Below are 26,230 nucleotides of genomic sequence, written 5' to 3' on the forward strand. Positions count from 1 at the left end.
TGGTCCAGAAAGGTTTCTGATGGCCACGGGAGGCTTTGGAGTGGATTCGTGAGGGCTGAGTCAGCTCGTTCCTCCTAATGGCCAAACTGAGAGTTGATCAAGCCTTTTCCATGCAGGAGAGGCTACTTAGGGCACGGGGAGCGGCATGAGGAGATGCGCGATGACAGACACGTCTCATCCAGGCCAGCAAAGGGCACATGCGCCAGGGTCTGTGAAAACACCCACAGGGAGTCCTGCTTGTTCCCAGGTTGCATGGTTTCCATTTGATGGCCCCAGTGTGCTTCCTGTGCCTGTCTATCTCCACAGCTTTTCTGTAAGCATGTGTTACTACCAAGGTCCTTTGGGTGGAAACCAGGGTTCCATATCTGTATTTCAGAGCATTACCCAATGTCAAATAAGCAGGATTGAAGCCCAAATACTAGGACATACATCAAACTAAATAACAGTAGTATGGACAGTGAGAAAATAATAAAAGAAATAGCAAATATGCATACAGTCTGAAGCATGGGCTAACCTGTACTACCTGTTATATCCCCACTGTTACATGGAGATTTAAATTTAACTTAATTAAAATTGAGAAAAATAGAAGCTTACTTGATCAGCTCTGCTGGCCATATTTCAGTTGCTCACTAGGGATATGCAGCTGTTAACTGCTGAGCTGGATGCTTCTGATAGAACATGTTCTTGTTCAAAGGCTGTGCTGCTGACTGAGCTAAGCACTTTAAATATATTAACGTGTATGTAACATTCCTATGATGAAGGTGCTTCCTAACTGCATGTATGTGAAAACTGAGGTAAAGTACAAGATAAGAAACTTAACCCAAGTCACAGAGTCTTTAAATCTCTATTATGTCAAGCGATCACATTAAGTTCTATGTAGTGTAAATATTATTCAGGATTACAGAATTGTACGTCTAAATGTAGACTAGACTTAGGCCTTCTGCAGAGACAATGCCTCTCTTACCCTTGAGGATCTAGAAGTTGCCCCGTATTTTCCACACAGGAGGCTGGTGCCCCATGTGGAGTGGTCTTCCAAGAAAGCTAATCTTCCTGCAAGCTTATTTGAACAATTTATTCAATTGAATTTATTTGTCAACTCATTCCTTGTAATGGCCAAATTAAGAGTTGACCAAGTCTTCAGACATGTTCAAAACTCATCTTTTTTCCTCTTCTGTGCAGAGTCTTGGTTGTTTTGTCAAGAGAATCTTCTTTTAGGGTTCCAGCGCCTAAGAGTCAGAGACTCAGTAAATCCTCCTCTGAGCCTTACCTCCGCCTCTGCAAAGCATGCAGTGAACTTATTTCCCATCTCTGAAATTCAGTTCTGTCAACTTGAGGTGGAATAAAGGGGCTCAGTGTTGGCGGAAGCTTGCAAACTCTAAAGTACTGTTTTATGGCTGTAAAGTGGGGCATAATTATAACGTGGATGCGAGAACTTGGGTTGTTTTTCTTCCATATAACCCTATAAAAATTTCAAAGCAGTTGTGGTTTGATAAATTACAGGATAATGGACTCTGAAATCATACCATTTGCAAAGTCTCGTTTTCTGTTTGTCAGTATAGTAGGTGCTCAGTGAATGTCGCTACGGAAGATGGATGAGGAGGTGTGGGCAGCAGGAGGAGGCAAAGAAGAAAACTGCCCGTTGTTTTAACTTCTTTCAAGTTTTGTTTTTAAACATGTTACTTGATATGAATTATGCCTGAATTTTGACAGCAGAGAGCCGGTACATGGGAGTCCCTGAATTCGAAGCTTATTTTCTTGGTACCTGTTTTTCAGTCCACAACAACAAAAAATCGGCTGAGCAGTTGCCATCAGCTAGGCATTGTGCAAGGCCACACAGTTTGAAATGTGACTGCTTTTGTTTGTTCTTATTTCTTCAGCAACTGATTCTTCTTGTAAGCAAGCTTTCCGAGGAATTCAGAATAAACTGAAAGTTTTACAATATATGAAAGGCCTCAGCATTGCTTGAGGGCTGTGTTTGTCAAAACCTCATCTCATGAGTCGGTTCCTGATGTATGCGTGTAACCGATGGTTGCTCTATAGACTGGGAAATGTTTATTCAGAAAGGAGAAAGCCCACCCCACTCCCACCATCTCTTCCTATTCTCTGACTGCACTTGGGCTTCTTGTCTTGAGAGCAGCAGCCCTTCCAAGCCCCGCATAGCCTTAGGAAAATGAAAACAGCACTCTTGAGGTTACCGTGCTCTCGCAGGTACCTTACCTGGGTGCTGCTGTGGAGTTCAGGGTGGCACCAGGCAGTGCAAAGACCCTCCCTCCCTGAGGAAATCTGGTAAGAGCAGCTTCTTGCTGGTTCAGCCAAGTGTGGCTGGTGTCTGTGCATCAGGACTGGAGAATGAGGGTCCTAAAAGGAGCATTTGCTTATTTCCAGCAGGCCCATTAGAAGAAGCACACAGACCCTGCGCTCTGAGAGCATGTGAGGGAGGACCGTTATTGACTCTATTCTCTCATTTTGGGAAAGGGGGGTAAATTCTAATTTGTGGCAGAATTGGGGGCTAATAAAGCACTGCTTTTTCAAATTGTTGACTAGGACACTCAATATGCTCCATGGTACACAAATTTCCAAGATCATTTACCTTATATAAGACAATTAAATTGAGACCATAAAATGAGAAAACAATGAAAAATCGAGGGCTTCAACGCCCCGGAGAACAGTGTCCAGTCTTTACACTGTTTTTTTTTTAATATCTGTATGACCCCAAATGCCAATTACTTGAGCATTCTGGCTCTTTGCTTTCATATTTATTAAGAGTATATAAAAAGCTTAGCATGGTACCCAGATTATCTTAGATGCCTGATATGTTTGACTGAAGCAATGGAAGAGTACAGCTGTTCTTTATGGGTAGTTCAGGTGATGATGGTGTTGGTGACAGAGACAAGTCAGCTGCTGATTAGGCATCTGTTTTGAGAATATTGTCTCAATATCAGATCAGCAAACTGACTTTATTTTTGTCTCATAGCAGATATTTATTTTCGAATTTCACTGTTTTCTCATTTTTACTTCCCAATTGCTCCATTGTAAGATAAATCCATAGTGACTACTAACTGGAGAAAAAAGAAGCAAAACCATTTTCCCCTTTTCTCCTTTCCCTATAGTTGGGAGTTGTTGGCCTTGTAATGTTAGAAGTGCCTGAACTTCATTCAAATCGAGCTAGTTAGCAAGGTCCACTGGCAGGGATCCCTGAGTTTCATTATGCTGGGGACCAGTACTCGTCAGCCTCCTTTCTGTCAGGAATCTCACACCAATAGTTTTGAGACCCTAGTGTTTTGTGATGTATAGACAGTAAATATTGGCTGCCTGGTCTTAAAGAAAAACCTGAGTCTTCATGGTGGAAGCCAACACTTGAGGGTCAGGTTCTCCTAGTGTGAATCATAGCCCAGCTTGAAGGTTCTTTTCCTTCCTCAGCCTCGATTTCCTCACTTGTAAAGCGAGGATAATAATAGTTCTGATCATATTAGGAATTTTTTTCAATAAAAGAGAAAACTACTTATATCAAGGTCTTGTAGTAAAGGCTGCTAAAATTTGCTCTTATTTTTCAGATTCTTCCTGTTGCAAAGTTCTGGTGTCCTAAACAGGGGACTCAGAGCTCACACAGGAAAACATCAGTACTGTATGTTTGAGTAGTAATTTCATGCACAGAAATGTCGGTCAGGTACTGCACTTAAGAAGCTACCCCCAAGCCCGCCAGTCAGGGAAACATGGCTGAGTTACTGTAGTCTGAGTGGGGTGGACACTAGACGCTGCTGGGGCCCTTATAACCTATGTCTACAGAGACAAAGACCTCAGAAGTGTGTTTTCCCTGTGTGCCCTAGCTTGGATGAGGCCGTCACCTTTCCTCTGGCTCCTGCATCCTGGCAGGGTGGATCTAGACTGAGACTGTGCATTGTGGTCCCCAGGGACAGCCTCTACATTAGGGAACAGAACATTAGGCCTGGTCTGAAAACAGATAGGCCCAAGACCCTTGTAGGTTCAGGCCTCAGACCTCAGATACCCGCTCGCTGGGACTGACTTACTGTGCTGAGCACAGGAGCTTTGGAAGAGCCTCACTTCACATGCTTCTGGACTTCTGAGCAGCTGGGCTCTGAGGGCAGACTTCAGAAAGGTGTAAGAGCCCTTTGGGTGTACTGCCCCCCCACCCACATCCTTCCTTCCTGCTCTGCCAAGAAAGTGGTAACATCAATATATACAGACCTGTTGCCTGGTGAGACTCCCGTACTTTGCCTTTAACTTGGTAAGGTCACAGGAATTCAGAATTTGAGCCTTGTGATTTCTAAAGGTGAAGTAATTCTTCTGGGCTGAAATTCTCCATCCAAGGTTTTCTCTACCCCACCAGACTGTGAGCAGGGGAGTGCAAGGTCTTGTCTAACTTTTCGTTGTATTTATGAACAGTCCTTCTCTCAATCCATGCCCTGAGATAGCAACTACCCTAGACCCTGGGCTACCAATCATGTAGGTAAGACAGTACTAGCTTCCCACAGCCTTTATTAGAGAAATTTGATATTTAAATTTTTCTGGTATCTTGTGCTGGGGGAGTCAGGGTCCATGAGAACGTTGAACTGGGAGACTGCACGTTTCCTAGATAGTCAGAATACTCCTTTCTGAGAAGGTAACAATACCTTAAAAATAAACAAAAGGTGGCCCGGGAGAGGAGGTGACAAACAGCTTTCCAGGCAGAGGAAAGAACAAAGGTTGTAGGGTACGGATGAATGAGTGAGTGAATGAATGAATGAGTCAGTGAGGGAGTGAATGAATGACTGAGCGTCCTGTGCTGTGGATTGAGAGCAGGTGCTGCAGAGTTGATGAGCTCTGTGCTCTGCACCCCAGCTTCTTCTCCACCGTACTCATCTGTCACCTCCTCTTCATATTGTAGTCGTGCAGATTTGCATGTCTCTGGCTCCCATGTCCTACACACACACACACACACACACACACACACACACACACACACACACATACACACACACACACAGATACACACACACACACACACACATACACACATACACACACACACACACACACACACTGGTTCTCGACGGCTATTTGAGTACATAAAGGTGGAAGAGCTGTCTGTGTTATTAACCTCGCTTGCTTCCAAGTTTCTGTATGAAGAGGCTGTTTCCCCAGTCGCTGGGAGGCTCGCTGCCACGTGGCGTTCTTAGAACAGGGACTTACTTGTCTTTTACACTTGGAGCCCTGGAAGGAGTAGAAATAAGAGTAGAGATTCAACCATCACACTGTTCCTTTGCTTTTGCTTTTGCCTTCCCTGACACTGGGATAAAATGTGTTAAACAGGTTCCAAGCCAGACTGCTTGCTTCTTACTAGTGCTTTGACTTGGACACGTCACTTAACCTCTGAAGATCTCAGTTTTCCCTTTGGTGTCTGTCTATGGCATTAACAATAACTACTAGACAGTGTTAATATGAAGTGATCCATGTGCCACACAACACAGAGATTGCTATTTAGTGGGCACAGATGTCTCGAGGCTGCTGTTTTTATGTAAATAATTACCATTGGTATTATTCTGACAAGGTTAGATGCAGTGCGTGGGCCAAAGGTGTGCAGAAGCAGAATACAATTCCTTGTTTGCCCTTGGATGGCAAATAAGTTTTTGTCATTGTTTCTTATTTTGTACTTTTTATATATTTTACTTGAGACTACACAGATTTTTATGCCTTGTTATTTGTCTTTTTTCTTTCTTTCTTTCTTTCTTTTTTTTTTTTTTTTTTGCTTGTTTTTAGCTTTCTTATACCACATCCCCCACCCTGACCCCCATCACTTTTCTTAAGAGGTATTTTGTTTGGTTTTACTTTTTCACAGGAGTGATTGGAGCAGATGTGAGAGGTCACGGCCTTGCCTGTGAGGGACAGCCAGTGACGTCACGGCTGGCTGTCATCTGTGGAACATCATCCTGTCACATGGGGGTAAGTGTGACATGCACAGTGGCAAGGCCACCACATAGAACAGAGACGGCCCAGGGCAACGTCTTGAACTACTGGCTCCTTCGCCCCATCCACTCTTTCTGTCTCTTCCTTCCCCATCTCAACCCTGACTATTATTTTGCCAGGTCTTTTTCCAGAGGCCAACTTGCTGAAAACAAGGAAAATGTACTCAATAAGTGCGCTTGGTCCCCAAAGCTGACAAAGCCACCCAGACATCTCTCCTCATAGGGCGGCTGCAAACGGGTGTCTGTTTTCCTTGGCCACTGAGCTCTCCCTCCACAGGCATAAATCCATCTCTCTGGGAGTGTCCTGATGATGTATAGAATTAGGCTCCATATCATGACTTCAAAAGAACACTGATAAGCAATTTTCACTTTGTTAATTTTTCCTCCATGAATTAGTGGAAGGGCTTTCTCCAAGATTGCAGTAAAATTTAGTGCCTGCCCTAAAATTTATATCTTTTTTAAATGCATGAGTCTGAAAGCATTCCATTTCGATAAGTACCCATTTCCACCATATTTTTATTTAAAAGTCATTACTCTGTTAAGCTTAGATGGACGACTCCTTGGATTTTTCCCAGATGAGTAAAAGCAGTCAGAAAGTGGAGGAGGAGGAAGAGGAGGAGCAGGAGGAGGAGGAGATGAGCAGGGAGCAGGGTGGGATGCAGGCAGTCTCCGCAGCGAGGGAGCAAAGCTGTAAAGTCACTGAGCTTTTCTTCACAGCTAGACACTTTGATCGGATAGTATGGTCTGAAACCTTCTCTTCTGTCCTGCCTACTAATGTCTGGGAATAAAAGGATAGCATCGGCTTCCCCATAGTTGAGATGGACTTATAATAAGATGCCATGGCCGGGGGTCCTCAGAACCAGCCTCAGCCTGAGGCCTGCTCTGTGCTGGGCACTTCTTCTCACCCGTGTTCTCTGTGTGCATATGAACATGCTGGCCAGTTAGGTCCCCAACCCCACATGGAGTCCCAGGTTTCTGCAGAGCATGGCATGCTCTAGTTCCTGGCTCATGGCATGAGAAGTGTATGCATTCTGCCCTCAGGGAGCAACCTGTACGAGGCCAGCTTGGGATTAGCAGCCCTGTTTCTATAGAGCAGAAAGGGGACAGCGACTTACTCAGCCACTGGGAGCCCACAGTGACAGACATCTTCCTAAGGTGACACTTGGGCTGGCCCTTAAGGGACTATATCTTATTTCATGCTTCTCTAAATTCCAGGCAGTGTAGTATCTTTGTGGCCTTTTGTTGAAAAGGTTTTCTTCTCCTGTAATATATCCGGATTAAAGTTGCCCTCCCTCTGCTCCTCCTAGTTGTTCCTCATCTCGCCTCCCTCCTGGATCAAACCTCGTTCTGTCTCTCTTTAGAAAACAAACAGGTGTCTAAGGGATAATAATGAGATAAAACGAATACATCAGACTAGGACAATACCCACAAATAGAAGGGTAAGAACCCAAGAAAAGGCACAAGAGAGACCCACTTGTTCATGTACTCAGAAATCCCATAAAACCTTCACAAAACTGGAAGCCATAATATATACACAAAGTATGTGTATTTAGTAGTAGATAGTACATGTTATGATTATATATGTGTGTGTGTGTTAGTCTCCTTCACTGGCATTGGAAGTCTCACTCACTCCATTTCAGCAGCGCTGTGCTGCAAGGACAAAGCTCCAGAGGCGAGATGGCCTCCTACCAGAAGGGAGGACCAGCAAGCCAGCTCTCCTTCCCGTTGGAGTGGGCCTGCGCTGCCAGCTTGTCCTCGCTGACATCATTTAAATCACCACCGTCTTCAGATCTCGTTTGCTTCCCAGGTCTGAGTCTCAGACACTTTCCCTGCTTCAGTTCAGACTTCTGCGCAGAAGCAGAGCCCGTGCATGGGACACAGAACCTCTGTAGCTTCCGTCCTTGCTACTGTCTCTTCGTGGGGCCGTGCTGGCTCTTCCTGCTGTCTCCAGGTTTTACAAATGTGAACGATTAGACAGAAAACTCTAGCGCTTTCCTTGAGCTTACAAAGACGCTGATTTCTGGAACAAAGAACCTAAAGCTTGCTCTGTCTGCTTTCGGTGCAGCTCGATATCATGTGTTCTTATCACACGCCCAGTACGGAACGGAGAGATGGTAGGCTTTCCAGTTTCCCGGTACAGTTGCGGAATCTGTCTGTGCCCTTTTTTGACCCTGTGACCCTAGTGAACCACTCAACCTCACTAAGTCTTAGATTCTTCATCCATCATGCAGGAGGCAAGGCTGCCTGTACCAGAGTTTTTGAATAATGTGCATTTTATCCAAATGTGACTGGCACATGGTAGACACTCAGAATGCTTATAAAAGTGTCCTGGTGACATAAATAGCTTACATGGAACAACTGTTGGAGTTTAACAAATTTGATTGACAGCTGCAGTTAGATATGGTAAGTGGTAGCCATAAAATGCCAGTTTACTGCCTTGTGTTGGACTAGAAATATAGTCCCCAGCACCACCTTGCTTTGTGCTTGCCAGTGGGCAGGAGCGTGCAGGCCGACGGGATTAATCATCAACTCTAATGCTATGGCAGGAAGGCCAGCCTGGGCTCTCGAGGGCCTTTGATCTCCCTCAGGCGCTCCAAGCACAGCAAGCTGGCAATAATAACACCTTTGTGAGGTCTAGGAGAGGCACAGGACTGAGGAAACACTCCCAGGGAAGCTCAAGGGCCCCTTTGTTGTGGGTCTCGCAAATAAAACCACCAACGTCAGGGAAAACTCACCCACAGAGAACAGGTACCAGAGGGCCTGGGTTTGTCAAGAAGTTGTTTTGATGTGACCAAAAGAATTCACTTTCTCCCCATCTGTCATTTCTGATGTTTCCAGTTCAGTGCTTGATTGACACAGAATTTCCTGGTACACTTTGTGCGGATCCAGGTGGCTTCTTTGAGATTTACCACAAAATACAAAGGAACGAATGAATGACCAAATAACTGAATATTGGAAAGTTCTCAGAAGGCGCTCCTCTCCCAGGCCCTGTCACCTCCAGGAATGGGGAGGACAGGCCTGAGGCAGAACACAGGGCATACTGATCTGGCCTTGGATATTGTAGGAGATTCGAGTGCGGGCTGCACATTCATCTTCCCTGCGCGTGATTCAGTTAACAAGGGGACGCTGCTCTTTCCCCCCCCCCCCCCCCCCCCCCCCCGCTCTGTGAAAGCAGAGCTGCTTGCTCAGAGTCAATCACTATCAGCCCTTCAGAGTGCAGGATCCCATGCAGCAGGGGTTAGCCTGAGGCCAAAAAGTCACAGGGTCAGAGAGAGCTAATCCCTGATGCTGCTCCAGCACCCTTTTCAGGAGCTGTCAAGTCCTGTAACAGCTTGACATCTAGTTATCCAGATAGCTCATCCAATAGGAAGGCGTCCTCTCCAGGAAGACTTGGTAGAAACTGGGAGGTCTGAAGGTGTTTCCATCTCACCTGAACCTGGAGATAGCAGTGTTCTGTCGCTGAGCGGACACTGAGTCTGAAATAGGGAGGCTTCTTTGCTACCTGCTAAGGGAATTCAGGTAAAATACTGAATTTTGCAGTGCCTCCTTTCCTTCTTTCTTAGTCTGTTTTACATGGACAATTTTATGTGGAACATTTAGTGAGGTGACCTTTAGGACAATTTTGCTGAATCCCTGACACAAAATAGCAGCCATCCTCTTAGTATTTAAGATGATTGACTCAATAGGGCTGTAGCATACCTATGGCTTAGAACTGAAGCTACCACAACTAAGTCCTCTTTAGTTTCACATAGAAAACACTCAGGGATATGTGCACATAAAGATTACTAAGCACTCATGCCCCAGGTCTTTCAGGGCTGGGGATACGTAGTTAGAACGGAATGCCTGGGGCCAGGTATTTTATAAGAAAGAGGACATGTCTCGCTAATCGTCCTCAAAGGCTGAGCGTATAGTAATGGTGTTGGTTTTGGAAAGGTGCCCGATGGTGGGAACATTGTGGAAGGCTTCGTGGCAAGAGTGCTGGCCACCTGTGAGTTCATACAGTGAGGCGCAAAACCATAGACAGGGAGCATCCTTTCTTGTACTGTCTTCTCTCCTCCACTGAGGCAGACCTCTAGAACATTCCATCTCTGTCCCCCAACCCCTTTCTATCCCATTCCCTGTGCCCTCATATAGAGGGCCTGATCTTGTCCCCATGGCTCTGGAACATACCAAGGAGCGCTTAGATTGCATGTAGTCTGACCTCTGTGCTGTTGGGAAAGACAGATGGAGACCATGGCTCTGGTGAATCTGGGCTAGACAGAGTAAAGCCTTCCTCAGACCACACCATGTCGTTAGAGCTGGGTAGTGTCACTAATGGCTCATTACAGCCATCTCAGACCATCTGAGGAAAACCTTCCCGCATTTCCCTCAACACAAAGGGTAACTGCGTCTAGCTAGGGATACGCACAGTGTGCTCAGAGTGAGGTCAGTAACGTATTTGCCTCCCCACCACGAAAATCTGAGTTCAGTTTCCAGAACCCATGCAAAGATATCAGGCCTCTGAGATATGCTAGTAATCCCAGCATGGGGAAAACAGAAACAGCAGGACCGCTGGGGCTCACTGGCCAACCCAGCCTAAACTCATTGGTGAGCTCTAGACCAATGGGAGAGCTTGTCTCAAAGGAAGTATATGTTGTTCCTGAAGATAACTCCTGAAGTTTTCCTCTAGTCTTCATACATACACACACACACACACACACACACACAACACACACACACACACACACACACATCTATGCATACACACATGGATTTTCAAACCACAGTGATGAGATTTATGGCACACTTGCTGGGATGCTGAGACTGTGGGGAGCTAGAAGTCACAGAGCACTGCTAGGATTGTGAATAGCACCACAAGCGTGGAAGGCATTTTATCCATTTCTTACACAGGAATACCTGTGATCCAGCCATTTCAGTATGTGAAAGCTGGGCTCGACTATCTAGCACCATGATTCTAGCAGCCTATCAGGAACACAGCAGTCAGGCCAAAGGGCAGAAACAAAAGCCTCAGGAGAGTCTGTCTGGCATCTAGCCTGAGCCCCACTTGCCTCAAAAGACTCCAGCTTGCCCTAAGGAACTGTTTAAACAGTAGAGGGAAAGCCAGAGCATCCCTGTTTAGCTCCCTTCTGATGAGCCCTGAGTACTTGGGGAATGGTATAGTAATGTACTCCCCTCCCAAGGACACAGGGGAAACAGCAGAGGGTTGAAAGTTCTAGAGGACACTCTTGATGGAGTGATGATAACAATAAATATTTATCACGTTTTATGATGGCCTGTGAGGATACATCCTCCTCGGAACTTCATGCAGCTCTCAGAGTTGCTGTGTCAGCACACAGGGACGGATCTGAGGCTCAGTGAGAGAAGCTAACTATCAAGGTTAGACAGCAAGCAAATACCTAGCTAGGCTTTCAGCCCCAGCGGTGGGACTCCTGAGCTCCTTCACTGTGCTCTTAGCAGAGCCAGGAGCCAGGCTGCAGGCTGGGTTGGCTCTGCACTCAAATATTTTGTGGGAAAGAGGCAAGAGAGTCATGAGGCATATCTTTTCCAAAGGCTGATGGGAACTGCAGAGTTGGGGCTGGACCATGCTATACCACAGTGCCCCATGTGCTGTTCTTGCCAGCCTTCCAAATCACTACCATGGCGGAGGCCACGAGCATAAAGATAACAATAAAAATAAACAGCATCACTTGTCACCATCCTCCCCTGGGAAGGCAGCATTTATAGACTCTATTTAATCGTCTTTCTCCCCCTGCTGTTTTGTGGTCAAGTACTAAATCTGGCAATTTGAAAACATGCCGCCAGCTTCCCAAGTCATGGAAATGTTTTTGTGGAAGAGCATTAAATGAAAAACACATTGATTTATTTTCCTTTTTCTATTTAGTGGGTTAATGGCTGTGTGGCTGCTCAGAGGATGCATAGCAGTGACAGTCTGTGCCTTTGCAGTAGCTCAGTGGGTTGAACTTGACCTAAAGGCAGCCACCATGGAGTCTGCACTGAGCACTGTGCAAGATACCAAGTACTGCAGCTTACATGAAGTCACTGGGCTCCCATGTGGCTTTAACCTGGAGTTTAATAATCTGCCTCGTTACTTTTCTTTTAAAACTTTACTTCCCTGACTCAATTGGACATAGGCTTCTATTTCCCAATTCTACATGTTGAAACAATGTTCAGATCTTTGATTTTTTGCCACAAGAACCAACCTGTCGAGTTTTCAACTTAACCAATGTTTAGAGTTCTAGAAGAAACATCATCTCAGAGACCAAAGATCCAAACAGAATTTAGATTCTTTTAGTATGGGCTTGAAAGTCCCCTCCTAAAGGAACTGTCAAGGTCTCCCTCCTGCCAGCAGGGTAAACAGTTCAAATGGGAACTGTCTTAAGGATTTAATATATATTGACCTCAGAGTAACTCAGCCTTAAACCATCAAGAAATGAAAGTCACTGTGATGCTATTGTGTGTTTTCAAATTTCTGGAAAACTAAGTGAAGTGATGTCAGAGAAAGAGGAAGGTTCAGTACCCGCTGTGTTGGGTTACGCTATGGAACAATGCCAGCATGCGGCTCATACCAGCTTGCCGTCACAGAAGGACACCCCCACCCCAACAGTGCATTTCTACTTAACATGCTTCTAGCATTATAGTTGACATGTAGTAGATGCTCAGCATGTGTTAAATGACTACATGAGCAGACGCACACAGAACAACAAGAGGTAGTAACTATAGAGGCTTGCTGAAGAACAGATCACATCTTTCTAGTTTGATGTCTCAAACCTTGGTCGAATGGTTGGCTGTGCAGCCATTGGAAGCACTAGCATATGAAGCATCTAGTTGACGGTGAGCACGGCTTTGCCTTCTCCCCTTGACTAAAGACTGTCTACACAACACAGAAGCCTAGCTTGGTACTATGCCATGGGAACAGAGCTGTTCACTAAATCATATCTTAAAGCAGATAAGAACAAACATATCCACCAACTCTGGTTGCCAAAGCTCTGTTTAAATGGGTTTTCAACTTGTGGCTTTGTTTTATGTGAAGCCATGCAAAGAATGGGCCCTGTCACAGGTAGGTTGGTTCTGAGTGATGGGTCTTCTGTCTGGGTGCTTTCTGACAAAGACTGGTCAGGACTTTCAGGACTCATGCTCCTCTCCTTTGCCTACCTGAATCCCCACCCCCCAGCCCCGGGTTTTGTGTAACTCCTCGCTGTGTGCTTTGCTATAATTTCTGAAGACTTAACTAGGCCTTAAGTTGGTCATGGGCCCCTGAGAAGTAAGAGTAAACCACAAAGTGAATGTTTTTGTATTTTTGTATAAGAATTTACTTTTTGTGAAATACAGAATTTCCCTCTGAGCAGCTCACAAAGAAAGGGGCCATGAATGCTACATACAGAAGGCGTCACTCTTCCCAGAAATCTGCGCACAATTCTGAATCCTAGCTGAGCACTGCGGGTCCTATGATCTAGGCCCTATGACACTTTCACTAGTCCCTGGTGTCCCACAGCTTCTGTCCTATTTTCTACCAAGTGTCTCCAGATACTTTTATCTAAATTAATTGGGCCAGATATGTTTAAACATAAAGAACCACTGGGATTTTTCAGTTGCTATTGTATACTACCCAATAAATTATTAAACATTTTTGGTATTTGTAGTTTTGTAGATGGAACAAGTACACTACATTTTCTCTTCCTAAAAAGAAAATACACTTTTGTCACTTACCACCTTCATATCGCACACTTATTAAGCCCTTACTGTGTTATTTGTTATCCCAGAAAATGTCACCATTACATTGTGTGGCCAGTGTTCAAATGAAAGATAGAGAGCCTGACATATAGGAAGAGGAAGAACTGAGCTAAAGCAATAGCATAGGAACCCCAAGGTCACAACGCTGGTTGATATTTTCCTAAGAGTTCTAACAAAGCTATCACCTTCATGAAGCTATTCTCTTCCGGTACCACACTTAATTGGCTGTGCCCCCATAGTCCAACAGAGCCCAGGTGTACCATTTCTTTTCTTTTTTTTCTTTTTTTAAAAATTATTTTATTTTTGTACATATACATTTATATTATTACACATATATACAGTAGACTACCTATTCTTATTCCTTGTCTTCACAACAAGTCTGAACCCCCTAAACAATTAGGAAATTGTCTGCTTCAGTGGTCTGTCCTTGGGGCATAAGTAAAAATTTAACATGTGACTTAAAAATCGTAAACCCAAGACATCCATTAATGGATGATAATTTCTATCTCCAGTGAAATAGATAGTAAACATCAAAGCACACATTTAAGGATCTAAAATCTAGCTGTAAAAATGAAAGAAAAATTAAAAGTTACCCAGGTTTATGCATTTTATTGTTGTTATCGTTGTTGTTGAGAGAGGTCCTCATTAACCTGGAACTCAGTGTGTAGACCAGGCTAGCCTCAAACTCACAGAGGTCTCACTTTCTCTGTCTCCCAAGAGCTGGGATTAGAGGCTTGGGAAACTGCATGGTTTGTAAAAAAGGGGAATTCAATGGGCAAGAGATGCGGGATACAGTTTAAGAATCATGATAGGAAGGATGTATTGGATATTATTGTGTGCCAGTTTCTTTCCCATGAAATCTGTATGTAGAGTTTCTAATTATAACAACTATATTAAAGTCCCTTATTGGATAAAACATTCACAGCTGTATAATAAAGAGGCAAATGTCACATTTTCATCAGAATAAAGGGTAATGCTAATATACTTAAATTAAACAGAAGTTAAAAGCATTAAGGTGGGGTTCACAGAAAATACTAAATAGACTACATTTCTCCCATGTAATACATGACGGAAGTGACATCATAGACTTTAGGTGTGTATAGTCCTTTACGTACATTCTTTGACAGACAGCCTGGTTCTGGGTGAATATCTTATGCCTGTCCCTGGGAGCAGTTTGTGCTGTGAGGTATGCTCTTGAACATCTGCCAGAACCTGACAGGAACCACCTAATCCATAGAGAGAAAGCAGACCATGTGAGCAAAGCCCCAGTGATGGAGCGTGCACATGTTCCTGGAGCTCGTTCAGTTATCCTTGTTCATGGGATTTCTTCTTATAAAGAAAGAACTTTTGCGTGGTGCTGTCGAGTATGTGAAATGTTGGCCAAATTCGATGCGCAGAATGCAGGGCAGCAGTCAGAACAGGTGATCTTTTCTTTCCCTTTCTTTCGTTCTTTCCTTCTTTCTTTTTTTTTCCTCAAAGAAAGCTCAAAGGAACTAAACGATTTATTCAAGTGTCCCACAGCCACTAAGCGAAAGGGTGAATACTGGGGTCCCCGTTCAAGCAAACCCCTAAGCTCTTTCCATGGCATCCTTAGTTACTTCTTCGTTGTTTGCTCAAATTTCAAGAATCCTACAGCTGGCCAGAATCTGGCTTGTTTCAGGAGGGACTCCAGGTTACGTGTCACTAATTGTTACCCTCTCTAACTTTTCCATTGAACAGTAAGCCAGTGCAGCTCAGTTAATGTGCACAAAACAGACCTGAGAAGCTCTAGCCGCACCCACCAGGGCTGATTTAGTAAGGTCTTCTGGGAAGCAGTAGATAAGAATCTGTCCCTTCGTTTTACTTTACTTTACTTATTTACTTATTGCTGCCAGGCTAATACCCACAGCTTTGTGTATGGTCAGCATGTGCTCCACCAGGGAGCCATGCCATGAGCCACAGAATCTATAATTGTAATGTGTACACAAGCTGTTCTAATGGGGGATTTAAAAAGGCCTGCACAAATGTCACCAGAGGACAACTGTATCTTTCCACAGTTTTTTTTTCAGACCCTAGCAAAAGTCCCTTTACATAGATGGGAGCCTAGATGTATGCTAGCTGGTTATAAGATTAAAGTAAACAAATGCAAAATTAATAAAATATGAATATTATCAAGCTGGAGGACCCATCCCTGATGGGTTTGAGACACACTACAGGGGTCTTTCAAAACTCCATCGTTTCAAAGATATCCTTTGGTAGGCTTAGGTCCAGCTGTTCTGAGGAGCCAGGACAAAGTATCTGGTAAAATCTGCTAGCAATTACAGGCTGTGGAATTTTTATGTTCTCTTGAAAAGTGAGAGAGCCTGTTTGTATCTCTCTAAAGACAAACCCAGAAACCGAAGTGCAGATGCACCAGGGCACAACAGGAAGCCACAAAGCCTAAGATCTTTCCATGTAAATAAGAAGCTGCCCTCCTTTCTGAGTGGAGGATAGTCCCTAATCCAGCGTTTCACCCAGCTCTTCTTTGAGCCTGAGCACAGTTAAAAGGCCACACCACAGGACAAAAAGCACTTAAAAATTCTTGTTTTGATCAGGACTTCAACAAGCTTCTTTTGTGGTGGTGAATGATTTGGGGACACAGGTGCCGTTTGGACTAAATAACATTTATTGGTCGCCTTTGTTCTCCTTGTAGTGATATTTGAAACCCCACTTCCTTCCACAAAGTTATATTAATTCATATACATGCATAGGGCATTTTACATTGGTAAACTTCTCTCCTATGCCCCATCCTGGGACCTCTGGTCCAGGTGCAAAGTGGAGAAACATTGGTAACAACTAACTGACTTTTGTTGTTACCGCCATGTACACACGGTCTCCTTTGATCGCTCCTATTACACCTTATATAAGTGATCATCATTTTTTTTTTTGTAGATAAGGAAAATGTGGTAGGGAAAAAACCCATAGGCTATGTGATTTGGTAGACAGACCCATGTTCAAGTATAGAATGCCTTAGCTTCAGAATGTGCCTTGCTTTGTTCAGCACCTACGGTGAGCCAGGCGTGGCGAGTAGAAGGAGACCTTGAGTCAGTTACAGTCCGAGGAAAGACATGGATGTCAAGCCAGGCACCAGAGGTGCACACTTCTAAATGGTGAGAACTGCTTTGCTTCCACACCTACAAACTGCATAACCATGCAAAGAAACATTTACGTGTGCATGTGCCCAACCCTCTACCAAGCCCATGCCTAAGTGAAATCCTGGGGAATCTATGACCCCTGTGTACCTCGGCCTGTGCACCATGTATCATAGTATCCCCTGCTCACGTTTCCATTAGTAGAGAACATATTACTAACCCGTTGCACTCACATGTTGATGTGCCAGTTTGATGAAGAAACTCTATCTGTATATGATGGATAAGTGAAACAATCAATAGGTAACACAGAAGAAATGAGAGAAATAGATACAGATTTATTGCATCCATAGAAATTCTAAAAGAAGTAAACAGGCGGTACAATTTAGGAGCCTAGGAAGACAAAGAAACAATTGCCACAGATACTAAAACCTCGGCGAATTATGTTTTCTGAGGGTGCTGGCTGCAGAGGAGATAAATGCTTTCAGGAGCGGGTTGGAGGACCTACTGTTTGTTGGTGAAGGACGTGTAAGCACTGATCAGTTTGTAATAAATATGTAAGTTTTGTTTCCTCTTCTGTGTGTGATATGTGAGCTGGAATTACCCTGACAGGACCCACCCTGTGCCATAGAGCCATGTGCCTGGTACCTGGGGCTGTGGAGGAGGCTTTCCTAAGGCAGTGGCACTTGAACTGGGAGACTGGATATGTGACTAATAGTCCAGTGTTAAGTGGGAAGGGTGTGTGTGTGTGTGTGTGTGTGTGTGTGTGTGTGTGTGTGTGTGTGTGTAGCTGCAAATGGAGAGAAAAACAGCGAGTGAAGCAGCAGGTGTCTGGGGGCGTTGGCAGCACTGGTGTGGGGTGGGAAGGAAGGCTGAAATGAGCAAACGGGGGAAGCAGGGGAGCAGAATGAAGCAGGACTGTGAGCATCTTGTTAAGGCTTGTGGTTGGCTGTAAAGTCTTTAAATGCAGGGATGACCACTGGTTCTACCAAGCATGTAAACAAGTACAGTTTGCAGAATGTATTGAAGTGATACATGAAGGGTTGCCAGGAGGCCAAGTGGAGGACATCGGAAGTCAGGGTGAAAGGATAGTCAAGGTGATCAGTCTGATCTTATGGTGGGAGACAGTAGAGAGGTGTGCAGATCTTCCCAGGAGCACTTAGGGGCAGCGAAAGCAATATGGCTAGAGAGCGGGTGAGGTGGGAGCAGCTCAGAGAGGATGCAGCTTCTTTGTTGCGTCAGCCCACCCTCTCCCCTCACAAAAGCAGAAATGAGAGAGGCCAGTAGACGACTTGGATTTTCCTGGGCAGGATGAACTTATGAAGGACAGATTTTTCTCCTAACACTATCTACTAGGCTTTTATATGAGAAATTTTACAAGTTTAGCCTTGCCTCTTAACAAGCATCGCCCCAAGAAGCAACAACGTAGTCATGATCCTACTTTGATTATCATCCTGCCCCCGTGCCTAGCCTGCGTGGAACAAAGAGGAAATGCTGGACGCTCAACTGAGGGGCGCCTTGAAGAGAATCCTCCTGCCTTCTTGCTGTAAAAATACCAGGGTCATAAAAGATAAAGGGAGATGCAGAAAGGGCTCAGAGTGATGGCTGCCAAGGAAGCAACAGAAGAGCCTGTGCTGCATCACTGCATCCTCTACCACAGACACTGCTTTGTTCTTTATGGCTACAATCGAGAAAGGGCATTTAGTGTGATAAATTATATGACTTTAATAAGGTTTGCATGTTAGGTCATAGAATTGCACCAACACTTAGTTCCTGACCAAGTAAAAAATTGTGTGCGTTTATATGCAAGAATATCCTGTATTTATAAACTCTACACTGAAGTGTTCATGTGAGAATGAGTCTTATACCTGCAACTCATTCCCAAATGATCCAGAAAAAATGTGTAATACAGTATAAATATGTGTGCACTAGTATGTGCCTACACACACACACACGTGTGTGCACTAGTATGTGCCTACACACACACACGTGTAATATAGACAGCATGATTACATTGAGAATATATGGATGAAGGACATTCAGAAATTCCTTTACAGTGTTACCCATTTTCTATTAAGAGTGAGCTCATTGCTGAATAAAATGTTTTTAAAAATCAAAAAGGAAAGAAGGGAGAGGGGAAGGTGGAGTAAAACAAGAGTAGGCTGGGGTGAGGAGGCCATGTGAAGGTCAGGCCGGAGTTACCATAACATGTCACTCACTGCGCCCCATTCAGAACTCCACTTGAGAATTCATTTTAGGAATTACTATATGGAATAGGAGTCTATAATTTTAACAGATCAAGGTTTTTTCCAGTAAGAATCATTGTACAACTGATCATATTTTTCTTATAGGACTGAGATCAAGATAACTGAAGTTGTTACTATAAGTTGTTACAAACCTAGTGGCTTAAGTAAACATGTATATGTGTACACACACACACACACACACACACACACACACACACACACACACACACACACTCGTGTTCCTGCAGAGTGCAAGTCCTAAATCAGATTCACTCAGCAGAAATCAAATATTCACAGGCCATGCACCCTCGGGAGAGTCTCCTCCCTTGGTCTGCATTAGTGCCTAATGTGTTCCTTGGCATGTCACCTTGTCACTCTGATATTGGCTTCTCTGACCATCACCTGCTTTTCTGTCCATCAGCTCCACTACAAAGGTCAGTTATGGCTGCGTTTAGGATGCCCCTCCCATTTATTCAGGCTTATCTGCTTATTTTAAAATTTTTAACCACATTTACAAATCTTGCCCCCCCCCCTTTTAGCTAACAATTTCAGGTTAACTCAAGAGGCAGGTGTGGTTTGGACGCCCTGTGAAGGCTCTGCTGACGCTATTTTTGTCAGTGACATTAGGGAAAATGCAATCTAGGTGAAGATGACAGTATGAGTTGTTTAGATTTATAATTTTTGTCTTTTCCTTTAACTGTATTATTTTGATTTTTGTGTATGTGTGTGTGACTGTGTTGGTGTATGCCACGTGTGTGCAGCTGCCTGCAGAGGCCAGAAGAGGGCATTGGATCCCTTGGAGCTGAAGTTACAGGATTTTGTGAACCACTGGACACGGGTGCTGGGAACCTAACTTGCGTCCTCTGCAAGAGCACTAGCTACTCCTTACTGCTAAACTGTCTCTCTAGCGCTTCATTTCTTCTTGTGGACTTTTAGCTAATTGTTTGCCGTGGCCTCTGGTATTATGTTAACCTATTATATTCATAAAATGTATTCTTACCTAAGACATAATATACTTGAAATGTCTCCAGTGCTGTAGAGATTATAGGAAGATAAGTATGTATTTTATGAATTGAGGAAATTATTTCTATTGTGCTTAGAGCAGATGAACATAGGCCATGCTTAACCAGCATGGAAGGGTCCTCCAGAAAACAGCATTCTGTTGCTGCAGAGCTCTGTCATATACAGTCATCCTCTCTAGGCAAGGGACTGTTGGCCCTTTTCATCCCCAGCGTCCAGCTCAGAACGTGGGACTTGGTGAGGCATTTGGGTATTTATTGAATGAATGGATGGATGGATGGATGGGTGGATGGGTGGATGGATGGGTGGATGGATGGATGGATGGATGGATGGGTGGGTGGATGGATGGATGGATGGATGGATGGGTGGATGGATGGATGGATGGGTGGATGGATGGATGGATGGGTGGATGGATGGATGGATGGATGGATGGGTGGGTGGATGGATGGATGGGTGGATGGGTGGATGGATGGATGGATGGGTGGATGGATGGATGGGTGGATGGATGGGTGGATGGATGGATGGATGGATGGATGGATGGATGGAAGCCACTTCCGAATTATTACTGTTGATAGCTAGGAAGTGCTTTTTGCAAAGTGAGCCAAAATCTAGCTCTTTGCTAGTCCCCTATTCAACAACCTGAGCCAGTCATGACACTGTTTTTACCTCCTTCCAGCATCTGGCATGGCCAGTGAGTCGTGTGACGTATGAAGGGATGAATGAATGAGTCAATCACACAACACTCTGCTGCCAGCTATTAGGCTTAGCTGCTAAAGATGCTGAACTCTGTCTGAACTGAAGCCAGGTGGTTAAAGATGATTTAATCAGGGAAGAAGTAAAATATTCTCTTTAATGGAATAATTGCTTATTTCATTTTCTCCTTAAACTTGGCCATTCATCTCATGCTGTACTCTTAATTTATATATGTTCTCCTGAAGAATTAAAACTGATTATTCTGAATTAAGACTTTGTGCTCGTAAATAATTGTCTAATATGAAATGAGAAGGCTCCAGATTCTGGTATTAGTTTTAAGGGGCTGAATATAGCACCAAGCTTAAGTTTACCTTCCTAAAGACAGAGTTGGACAGAAAGAGGGATGCTTGTAAATGTACTTCTGAGGAATTAGATGAAGAAGGCTAGCTGTTATAAAGCAAGCAGTGCAAGTGTACCATAATAACTTCTAGGACTTTATGCTGGCTTTCACATGTATGTGCCTCTCTTTTCAAACAATATTTCATCTAATATTTTTCTTATAATACCCAATGTTAGAAAGCTTGGTGAATTGGAATTTTCTGTATAGAGAAGTGGGAAGGTTAGCTCACATTGTCCTCAGAGCTCCAGCCACCTTCTCTTCACCATGGATACTCTACTCTAGCCACCTGTACTAAGGCACCATAGTCATCTTTCTCCCAGAGGTGGATTTAAAGGCCCAGAGACCAGATTTCACATGAGAGACTTGCTAACGTATCAAGAGGTTTATGTCAGGGGACTCGGGGCCTGTAAGATGGAGGTGGAAAATGTCAGAGGTGAGGTCTAGGGAAAGAGACCAATGCTTACTGCTGTGTCTAAGATAGTAAAACAGAAGGTAGAGACAGGGTGCATAGTCACAGAAGATAAAGAAAAGTATAAGGGTGTCATCTCTAGCTCTTAAACAAGATCCCTTCAAAAAGATACACCGAAGAACAGGAATTATCCCCAAATGGGGCTGAGCCACCAAGAAGGTCCATCATGATCAGGGAGCCCCTGGTATGGACCCTACAGTAGATGGGCAGAAGCATGTTCCTGAAAGTCAGTCTTGCACCATCCCCTGAGGCAAGTTGAAATCAGATCACAGATGTGTTACCTACAAGTAATTTTCTTAGAGTCTGTCCCCTGTGTGGAGAGCTCATTCATAGCCAGAACAGAGTGCGATTAAGACAGAAGCCTCTTGACACACTCCTAGTATAAGCCTAGAAGTAGCTCTGGCTGCACAAGGGCAAAGTTTTAACAAGACAACATGAGAATTCAGACTGGAGGTGCCCTGAGGACTTTTAAGTATTACTATTATATGATGATGATGATGATGATGATGATGATGATGATGGCAATGATGATGATGGTGATGATGATGATGATGATGATGTGCATATATGTTATAATGGTGGCATGTGGTACATATGTAGAGAATAGAAGGCAATTCTGTGGAGTCATTTCTCTCTTTCTACCTTCCTGTCACTTCCTGGGGATCCAACTCCAAGCAAGTGCATTTACCTTTCAAAAAGAGTGGGAATACTATTGGAAATATAGAAAGGGGTTTAAGGAACAGATGTGACAGGAAGTGGCTTCTCTGTGCGCCAGTCACCGTGCAGCTGCTTCCACAGATGACGTATACCCAAGGCTCTCCCTCCCTGCTCCTGAACAGACAGGGCTCATTCTCCATCAGCCTATAAAACTACAACACAAGGCTGGATGAGGTGGGCGGTACCTGCCTATCATCCCAGTACTTTGGAGATTGAGGAATTGTTACTTTCAGGTTAGCTCTGTCTCAAAAAGAGAGGGGGAGAGGGAGAAAGGACAAAAATCCTACGATAAGCTGTAATATCTCCTGACCCAGGTGCCTTTTTTGTTCCTGAACCCTGTCAGTTTATTCTCATCACAATGACCAAGGAGGTCTCCTCCATCACAGCTCTGATTATATATCGTACCTTTGCCCAGAAACGTGCACTGTTTTCCCATTTCATGGAAAATTAAAGTCTTTGAACCTACAAAAGACCAAGCCAGCCCTACAGCCCCTGGCATCCTTACTGCCTTTAGCTCCTGTCACTCTTTGTTTTCTCTCCACTCCCGTCCTGCAGATTCGTGAGTATGCTTACACATTTCTACATTCAACATGTCATAAAGTGGAGAGAATTTATGGAGCCACACTCTGCCCTATTCAGTTAACACAGCCAATGAACACTTGAATAATTGCCATGGGGTAGTGATTTTGAAATATGTATATTTATTCTTATATTGACTTTAATAAGCATTGTTATCCCAACCTAGTGTTGAGACAGTGTGAACTTCCCAGTTGTATAGTGAGTAACAGACCTGTCTTGAATCCATCACTAGAAGCTAAACTCTGTTTCTTCTTCTTCTTCTTTTTCTTCTTCTTCTTTTTCTTCTTCTTCTTCCTCCTCCTCCTCTTCTTCCTCCTCCTCCTCTTTCTCCTCTTCCTCTTCTTATTCTTCTTGTTCTTCTCCTCCTCCTCCTTCTTCTGATAACATAGTGATTCATTAACTTTCAATTTTTAAATGCTAATAAGAAAGGAACAATGGCTGCTGAGAGACATTGGAATTGGATAGTAGGAAAAAACCTGCGGAATTAAATCAACCTGTATATTTTAAAGATGTGTTGACCTCAGAGTGGAAACCAGAATATGTGTTACATTGCAGAAGGGGTTTTGTCTTTGTTTCCACAGAAGAAATCTGTGTATACCATCAAAATTGATAAAGATTAGATTGGCAAAGCAGAGCTCTCTTGAATAAGGAGAAGCAATAGTTCATCAGACAGCTTGGTCATTCAGTCAAACTAACTTATAAAGACTAACGTATGCCTTTCATTTGATCAGATATGAAAATAAAAACAGTAATATTTTGAATGATAATTTACCAAAGGCACACTTGCCTGACTGGCATAAAATGAAAAATGAATGTTCTTAACTCCATGTCTGAATATTAGATGTAGATTGCCACATGGCCCATGGCATATTGGACATCAGCTTTTGATTTTTCTTCAAAATAATAAGGATATTTTTATTGTTTACTATTAAAAAAATACAGTTAAGAGATGTAAAGTCTTTAAGTAAATTCAAAGTGTTACTACAGTTCAAACTTGTTTTCCAAATCTCTATGAGTTAGAGTGATTTGGAGCTAAGATAAAATATTTGAGCAGGGCAGTGCTAGCCCATGCCTCTCACCCCAGCAGAGACTGCCGGAGAGAATGGGGGGAACGGTGGTGTGAAGGTGGGACTGGGAAGAGTGGAGAGAGGGGGCTGTGATTAAATAAATAAATGAAATGAAAAAATAATCTATAAATAGGGTATGTGATTTCTCTAGTGTGCATACATCCAGATTAGGAGCTGTATCTGAGTTTTTTCCAGGGGTGGTGGGATTGGAGGAGTGCGCCACCACCATCCTGTCCACTGTCGCCCTAGAATTTACAAAACAGCTACCATGTAGAGCTCTGTCTGCTTCGTTAGCGCTTAAGAGAGCATGAATTATGTTTAGCAGCTAACTTTGTCGCAGCAGAGGGAGTGCTGCTGTATGTGATACTGGCCGTTTACTTGATGGGCCATCAGAACGTAGTTGCAGGGAAAACCTTATTTGGGGTGACAGAATAGACTCGTATGCCATTTGACCCTTATCTCGTCGCTGGCTCTCATGACACTCAGTGAACTCTGAATGAAGTCCCAGATCTGCAGAGGAGTAAGACCCGGACAAGCGTATGATCTGTCTCGAAGGCTGTCCATTCTTGAGGATCCACGGCATCTTGCTGTTCTGTAACTCACTCTGGCCACTGTGGTTTTCGGGTGCTAGCCTCGAGCCAAGGCAAGGGGATAGAGGATCTGCATGGAATGTGGAGGCGCCTCCTCCCCACAGTAAGGATTCTATGGCATCTGTTTACGACCACCGAGGACGAGCTGCTCTCATGTCCTGTGCAATTCTATGTAATGATAACTGCAGCAGCTTTCTTCTGACCAGATCAACACCTGAAACTCAGTGAATAATGCACTGTCTGGGGCAGGTCTCTACAAGAGACTAGGAGGTGATGGTCTGGGTGAAATACAGCTGTGTTTCTGACCTTAATCAAATCATACACATTTTCCCCAATATTCGGTCAACAGAAACCCCAGTGGCCTAATACATGAAAAGAAAGCCTTTATTTTTGAACTTGAATGATTTATTTAGCTTGAGAGATCCTCTATCTTTTCTTCTAAAAAGCCATTACTCACCTACTTTCTGGGGGTGTCTAAGGAGCTGTTTAGAGACTGTGGAATCATGGGGACAAAGAGCCACATGGCTGAGAGGAGGCTATTCGATGGTGATGGATTTTCTGTGGGATAATTCTACAGCGGAAGACCTTCCTTGTCTTTGGTCCCGTGCTTAAGCCCTCCTCCAGAGTGTTGTTCCGGCTGGTACTTTATGCTACCCAGCTCTCCAGAGAGACGTGTAGATAAAGCAGAGCCATCCCAAGGGGATCAAAGAGAGTTTAAGTCCAAATGAAGACCGCAAGATGAGGTATGCCATGAATAAGGAGAGAGATGAAAGGTTTGGCCGGATGAAAACTGAATTTGAGTACTGTCAGGTTCGAAGTCCTGGCTGTGGGACCTTCCCCTTTGAAGTGTCCAAGGTTAGCCCTTGAAGGGCTGGCTTTGTGCTTGAATTGGTTGGATACTTTAGAAGCCAAGGTCAAACCAACAGGTTTGGTACATTCAATGCATTAAGTGGCAAAGGGTGATGGGAAAGATGCTGGATAGATGGCTCAAGTTAAGAGAAAGTGCTGCTTTCTAGAGGACCCAATTGCAGCACCCAGCATCCATGTCTGGCAGCTTGAAACTGCTTGTACCTCCTGCTCCAGAAGATCCAACAAAACTGTCAGGCAGCAGAGCCAACGGCCATGCCTTACACAGGCACAGATGAACAATCAGCCCTAGTCTTGTCGACCTCTAACCATAAAGCAGCCAAAAGGAGACTAAGGATTATTTCTCCATTCAAAATAAACATATTAAAACCACATTGTTTCAGTACTATCTAAGAGCCTTGCCTGTTCTCTTGCTCTCGGGAGTGACATTGTACGTATCTTCTGCTCCACTGCACGTGACCTGGGCACTGAGAACCTTGCGACTATACAGTGAGCGTTCTTATATTTTGCTTGTATTGCAGCCAGAATATGGTGTCTTAGTCAGCTTTGTCCTAAGGACTCATCAGAGTATCTTGCCATTTTGGGGTTGACTGTCAGATATCCCAACTCCGTTGAGGAGTTGGATGGACAAGGCCAGCATGTTTTTCAACTATCTCCCCAAAATCTGAAAGGCACTCAGGTGCTCAGTGGAACACTTACTGAAGACCTGCAGAGTGCCAATGTTCCAGGCAGATTTGATTTTCAACAGGCTCAAGGTTTTTCTGGTACTTTTCTGCCTCCT

General features: G+C 44.0%; 1 protein-coding gene across 7 annotated transcripts in view; it reads left to right on the forward strand.

The window, feature by feature from the left end:
• Positions 1 to 26,230, forward strand: part of FGGY (FGGY carbohydrate kinase domain containing) — a 375,878-nt gene that overhangs the window by 203,878 nt on the left and 145,770 nt on the right. For all 7 annotated transcript variants that reach the window (XM_084784087.1, XM_084784089.1, XM_084784093.1 and 4 more), the window contains exon 8: positions 5,837 to 5,940. In XM_084784087.1, the coding sequence (XP_084640213.1) occupies positions 5,837 to 5,940 (104 nt within the window). The remainder of the gene's footprint in view (positions 1 to 5,836; positions 5,941 to 26,230) is intronic.

Source organism: Acomys minous (assembly GCF_964271855.1).
Source record: "Acomys minous genome assembly, chromosome: 1".
NCBI classification, from domain to species: domain Eukaryota; kingdom Metazoa; phylum Chordata; class Mammalia; order Rodentia; family Muridae; genus Acomys; species Acomys minous.